Source organism: Aplysia californica, unplaced genomic scaffold (assembly GCF_000002075.1).
Source record: "Aplysia californica isolate F4 #8 unplaced genomic scaffold, AplCal3.0 scaffold00333, whole genome shotgun sequence".
NCBI classification, from domain to species: domain Eukaryota; kingdom Metazoa; phylum Mollusca; class Gastropoda; order Aplysiida; family Aplysiidae; genus Aplysia; species Aplysia californica.
Window position 1 is genome coordinate 203,888 of NW_004797603.1, and position 7,070 is coordinate 210,957.

The window sequence follows — 7,070 nt, forward strand, 5'->3', positions numbered from 1 at the left end:
GGTGTATCGTTTTTCATGGATGCTGAAGAAAAATTATGAACTTTCAAGATTAAATTTGCAAATAATGATGAGAACAAAGCCCAGATGTCAATGGTAAAAATCTTTTGCTGCTGGTCGAGTTTGGATAGTTTAAAAGTATTGAAATTAGGGAAAACTTTTGAGTTATGGGCACAGCCAATTAGAGTCTCGGCCTGTCTCCTTTTGAATGATATGGTAATATTCATGCTGTGGAAACATATCTCGATGTCTGAGTTTTTCCCATTACTTGTATCCCTACTCCATAGGCAGTGCACTGTACAGTAGTAGCCATAGCTGCTGTTCTTTGCTCTTTATACAAACTTTGTCGTGATATGTGCACACCATGGGCTGCACCATCTATCATCACCCAGTGCCAGATCTTTGGCAGACATCGGCGATCGTGGTTCTCCCGTCATTCCTCTGCTCGGATGCTCTTAAAAAAGCTACGTTTCCCTGATCGATCTCCGTTACCCATTTGTTTAGGTTCCCTAAGTAGGTTGCTCTGGCCTACCCCTACCTCGTTTGCCTTCAGTTTTGCCTGTGAGAGTTAGATGTTCAAGACCTTTATGTCTCTTCAGATGTCCCAAAAACTGCATTTGTTTTTTCCTGATTGTTGTTAACAGTGAGCGTTCCGTGTTCGCTTCATCAAGCACTCCCTCATTTGATTTCTTTTCCTTCCACGAAATTCTCAGCAGTCTCCTAAGAAACAACATTTCTGCTACTCCATTACTTTCACAAAAAGGACAAAACGCCAGTCTCGATATAGTCAAGCGCGGACTTCACATTCCCCTCTCACCCTTCATTTGGTTCACATTTCGTCAATTATTGTGCACCCCCACAGTGAACCGGAAATGCGTCAGAGTGCACAGTCTCGAATATTATGAAGCAGTGGAATCCCGTTAAACCAAACTCAGTTAATCCGAAAACGGCGGTAAATCGAAAGAAAATATAATCCCCCAACTTTTATTTCTTCTGTTTTAGCTACATCTCTAAACGGATAACACAGCTAAACCGGAGACAATCCGGCAGCTCCGCAGATTTTGATTTAAGCGGATTCCACGGCATTTTGTCCGGTACAAGTCTCTGGATTTTTTTCTATAACGCCATAATATTGCCCCCCCCCCCCCCAACCACACACACACACACATCGTAGGGATGGAATTTCTCAAATTGACGACAATATGTGAGTGGTTGGCAGGTGCTCTGGTGTGGTTTGCGCCTTCGTTCTTGTTAAATATAAAACATATATCATCCTTATCTCTATTTCTCTTCTTCTTCTTTTTTGTGTTTGTTTGTTACTTTCTATTAACATGACTCCTAATCTTCAGCACTTACATGACCTTATTGTGTTGCAAATGCTGTAAAACTGTTATTGAAGCAAAACAACAATACAACAACAACAGCAACGACAACAACAAAAACAACATCAACAACAACAACAATAACAACAATAACAACAACAATATCAACAACTGACTACACTGGTCTCTGTTCCGTAGGCAGCCGAAGAAGAAAACCGACAACTCCGTAAGGAGAACCAGCTTCTCCGCCAGAGGGCGCGATCCTCCCGCTTGTCGTCTGCCAGCTTCAGGGACAGCACCTACCAGGTACAGAAGCCTTAGGGCGATAACATAAAGAACGCCGAAACTTAAGCGGCTGAAAATCGACGCCGACAGGCCCCAGTCGGTGTCTGCTTGACTCCACATAGAGGGCGCCTATTGCCGATCCCTTTAAGCTCGCGTTGCATTGATCTACTGTTGTCTAGTCTGCCTACATCTATCGTATCTAGAATCTAGTTGTAGGTCTTGAGTGATTACAAATTGACAAGAATTGACCCGTCATCCGAGAGGGGGAGAGGGAGAGGAGGAGATAAGATAAGATAAGATAAGATAAGATAAGATCAGATAAGATACATCTTTATTGTCCAGATCCTGGCACATTGGTTTGGTGTTCCACCACGAGTACACACACACACGTACACACACACACACACACACACACGCGCGCACACACACACACACACACACACACACACACACAAACACACACACGTACACACGTGCACACACATGCACACACAGGTAGGCTTACAATCACATGCATAATATAAATGAGCAGCAATATAAACAATAATAATCGTAAGCTAGATACACACTCAATGTTATTTTGATGCATGCTCTAAGGTCGTAAGGTTACTTATACAAGATGGTTAAGATGGAAGCATTTTGATAGATGATGGTAAAAATGACCTTCTGTATCTTTCTTTGTTACAGATCAGAAGCATAGGTCTTTTATTTCTGACTATTGTTTTTATTTGAGGGAACAAGGGATGTTTGTTGTCTAAAAATATGGAATTTATTTTCTTAGAGGGAGAGGGAGAGAGAGAGGGGAGATAGGGGGAGAGAGATGAAGAGAGAGAGGGAAAGAGGGGGAGAGGGAGGGATGGAGGGAGAGAGAGGGGGAGGGAGAGAGGGAGGGAGGGAGGGAGAGAAAGAGGGAGGAGGGAGAGAGAGAGGGTGAGAGGGAGAGGGAGGGAGAGGGAGAAGGAGAGAGACAGAGGGAGGGAGGGAGAGAGAGAGCTAGGAGAGAGATTATCTTCCCGTGTCAGCTAGAATGTCGTATAAAATTGCAATATTATGTCATAAATGTGACAATAACAAAGCTCCCTCATATCTTAATGATCTCATCCTGATTTATGTTCCATCTAGATCACTAAGATCAGACGATCAGTATCTTTTAAGAGTTCCTAGAAAAGGGGGTAAAAAATTAGCTGAAAGATCATTCGCCCACCTTTGTTCCGTCAGTTTGGAACTCTCTTTCCCAACCCTTGAGACATACAACATCTGAGTCTAAACTTTTAAAAATATTTAAAGACACATTTAATGACATCTTTTTTTTGGTCTGTAGATTCATGTTCAATACAATGTTATGTAAATGACTATGTATCCATTTATGTATTTTGTGAATTGCATTGTGTAGATTATTTTATGCTCATTTCGTGACGATGTGAAAGCGTGCGCGTGTGATAAGCAAGTAGATGTGTGCGTGCGTAGGTTTGTGTGTGTGTGTGTGTGTGTGTTTGTGTGTGTGTGTGTGTGTGTATGTGTGTGTGTGTGTGTGTGTGTGTGTGTGTGTGTGTGTGTGTTTGGCGTACATGTGTGTGCACATGTGTGCGTGTTACTGCTATGTGTTTGTGAGTGTGTATGTGTGTTTGTGTGTTTGTGTGTGTGTGTATGTGTGTGTGTTTGCGTGTGTGTAGGAGTGTGAGTATTTTTGTGTTTGTGTCGCGTGCGTAAATATTGTTAGTACATGTATTTTTGTAAAGCGCCTAGAGCTGTGTTTACACGGGAGTGGGCGCTATAGAAATGATCTTCATTATTATTATTATTATTATTATTATTATTATTATTATTATTATTATTATTATTGTTGTAATTCGACATCCATTTTGACAAGACACGACACAGCCAGATAAGTAGATCTCTAGACGCACAACGGAAAACTACACAGGCCTCGTCTCTTCAAAATCACACACTCTACTGACACAGTAAAGCCTAGATATCTAGATCTAAGAAGAAAAAAAAATAATTACACCACAACACAGCTGGTATTGATGAAGCATACTTTTTTGAGGAAAAAACACTATTTTTCTTAAATATTGCTTAAAATGTAATTCTGCTCGGTGACCACCCTATTTTGACGATGCTGATTTCAAAAATGTAATTAGTTTTTGTCTACCGTGAAGCACCAGCTCTGAAATGACCATTTAAAATTGTCCCCAGTCCAGTCAGGTGACGTCACACAAACCGCTGAACCCGAGTTGGCGACGGCGAGACGGCATTGGGAATTCGCGACCTCGGTGCTTTCTTGTCGTACATCTATTTTTAATAACAGTGAAAACAGTTCATAACAAAGAGTGAGTTAAAGAAGAAGTCTCATTTTCACTGTTTAAAAAATGGAAATACGACAAGAAAGCACTGCGGTCGCGAGTTGACAGCGAGACGCCCTTCCCACTTTTTCGGCGTAATAAGAATGTAGTTTGGATTCCGATAAAGCCGACAACTCCGATCCGAGTTTAAAGCCGCCTGCAGTCGGCCAGCTCTATGTGGGGCAAGTTAGAAATCATAAGGGAATTTTTATACCTATCGGCGCTTACTGAGTCAGTCTCCGAAATCGGCGTTCTCTATGTTTTCGCCCTTAGGCTAGCCTGTGGCTTTTCGGTTTGTTTGGTTTTTTGTTGTTGTTTGTTTTGTTTTTTTGTTTTTGTTGTGTTGTTTTTTTGTTGGTTTTGGGTGTTTTTTGGTTTTGTTTGTTTGTTGTTGCTGTTTTGGTTTTTTGGGGGTTTTTTTTGTTGTTGTTGTTGTTGTTGTTTTTTTGTTGTTGTTTTTGGGGGGGGGGGGGGGATTGGTTAGTGTTTTTCGGCGCTCGCAACTGCATTTGGTCATAATATGAGCGCGCGGGACACATTAAATATTTCCAGTTGGAGGGGAATTTTGAATTTTTGCCCAGATAGAGGCCGAAACCTACTCTTATCGATTTTAGACCACCAAGGGATCTTTAATGTGCACATTTTGCTCACGGGATCTCCGAGATTTTTTTCCCTTGTCCGAGAAGGCTAGGTGTAGATCTTTCCTACTGGAAGATCAACGGTGTGGCTGAAAGACAGCAGCTTAAAGCCTGTTTGTATGGGGCAGTACTTGTGAAGCCCACGTGGGACGCTCACTGATAGAAACAATCGGGAAAAGAAAAATTAAATGCAGTTTTAGGGACACCTGAATAGACATAAAGGTCTTGAACATCTAGATCTCACTGGCAAAATTGAAGGCTAACGAGGCAGGGGTAGGCCCAGAGCAACCTACGTAGAGAACCTAAACAGATGGGTAATGGGGGAAAGATCAGGGCACGTAGCTGTTTAATAAGAGCATTCGAGCAAAAAAATGAATGGAGAACCATGATCGCCGATGTCTGCTGCAGACATGGAACTTGATGATGATGATGATGATGATGATGATGATGATGATGATGATGATGATGATGATGATGATGATTTGTGTGGCATCGTATGAAACCAGGCGCTTATCAAAATATTGATTTTTTTCCATTGTATTGACACGTGTGGGTAATAAGATTGTTTGTCTTTCTTCCATGTCGTTTTGTGTGTGTGTGTGTGTTTGTGTGTGTGTGTGTGTGTGTGTGTGTGTGTGTGTGTGTGTGTGTGTGTGTGTGTGTGTGTGTGTGTGTGTGTGTGTGTGTGAAAAGATAATGTTCCTTTCAAGAATAGAGGACTGAAGTTGGAAAAAATAATCAAAATGGGTTTCCAGTCGAAATCTTTATATATTTTACACATCCAACATATTTCTAGATCTATGCTGTTTTTATTGGGTTTTTTCAAAATCTAGAATTTCCATTTTGGCAAACTTTTTCTCAGGCACATGCTACCGATATCACAGATTAAGAAACTTCAATATAATGTTGTTTTTTTAAATTAAAATATTGTGCTAAAAACGTTTCTTGAACAGCTTGCCGCCGCTATAATGTTCACTAAAATATGTGTGTATTACATGTATTATCTTTATAAACGAGGGGGAGTAACCCTGTAATTGATCCGAGATCTTTGATAACGAAGCAGCCCAACATTTGCTTGCGTCCCTTTTCAGACCCGAGATGGATTGCTGGATAGCACAGAAAAATCAGTTCATGTCATTCGCTGCTTGTTTTAGTTTTGCTTCTATTTTTTCCGGGGGGGGGGGGGGTCGGTTTTGCTTTTTCAATAGATATGAGCATTATTTATTCAACACAACTCTGCTGTAAGAGGAAAAGCTTGGTGAGAATGTTGGGTTTGAAGAAATGGTTGTAAATACATGTATAACCATGTTTTCTCAGCTGTACCGGACTAAAGGCCACCAACAAGGGCTCTCCACGTACTTCTGTCCTTGACCATAGTCCCTTCCCCCGCGCTGGAATCTTACACAAAACCGTCGAATATATTTGAAGCAACATATACATAAAGTATTATTATATGGAATACCTGAAAGCGTATCGTGTCATCTCTGACTCAGAGGTTGACGTGTAACGACCCTCCATCTTTCACGGCCACGAGCTGTTGCTGTATTTTCACATTCTGCCATACCCAGGCCAGGCGATATCTTTAGGTCCTAATGTTGTGCATCCATGTTACTCTTTGTCTAGCCCTGGCTCTCCTGTCCCACATTTTTCCTTCTAGCACCTCTTTCACCGTGATCTGGTGTTATTTTAAGTGACCACGAACAGTGATATGGGGAAAAGAAAAGGAGGCAGTTATGTTACCGCTCTCTGTCTTTGTTCCACTTCCCAGCACAACACGAGCAGCTCTGATGACGCAGTCAGCATTCAGCCCGGGGCAGAAGACGAGATGATAGCCGCGGAGACCAAGAGGAACTCACTCATCTTTGTGGGAGACGCCGTGCCTTCCTCCCCAGAGCACGCCGCTCTCGAGGCTCAGTACAAACGCTTACAGGTGAGTCATGAGATGGTCAGTACAAACATTTACAGGTGAGTCATAAGACGGTCAGTTTGTCTTAGTTTTAATAGAGTTTTACGGCTCTCACAACTGCACAAGGTCATATAAGTGCCCAGACGGTTAGTACAAACGCTTACAGGTGAGTCATAAGACTGTCAGTACAAACGCTTACAGGTGAGTCACGACATGGTCAGTACAAACGCTTACATGTGAGTCACGACATGGTCAGTACAAACACTTACATGTGAGTTACGAGATTGTCAGTACAAACGCTTACAGGTGAGTCATAAGACGGTCAATATAAACGTTTACAGGTCTGGGATAAGACAGTCAGTACAAAAGTTTACAGATAACCTGTAAGGCCAGGGAAGACTGTCACGATGAAGTTCACAATTAACCACCATAAACGGCTCCAGTTACCATAGATGATTGAGAAGGTCGATACTGAATACAGAAATTATGTGATATGATGTGAAATTTAAGAGGACGTGCCTGTACTTGGTTCAGTTTTGTCTTGTTCCTTTGCTTGGGGCTTTTGAGGGGTTGGGGGTGT

The 7,070-nt window shown here is 41.9% G+C and overlaps 1 protein-coding gene across 1 annotated transcript in view; it reads left to right on the plus strand.

The window, feature by feature from the left end:
* LOC101845785 overlaps positions 1-7,070 on the plus strand; it is a gene marked incomplete in the record, with an annotated part of 93,196 nt that overhangs the window by 76,641 nt on the left and 9,485 nt on the right. Inside the window, 2 exon segments of the mRNA XM_013084980.2 lie at positions 1,518-1,625; positions 6,353-6,514. Coding sequence (XP_012940434.1) covers positions 1,518-1,625; positions 6,353-6,514 — 270 coding nt within the window.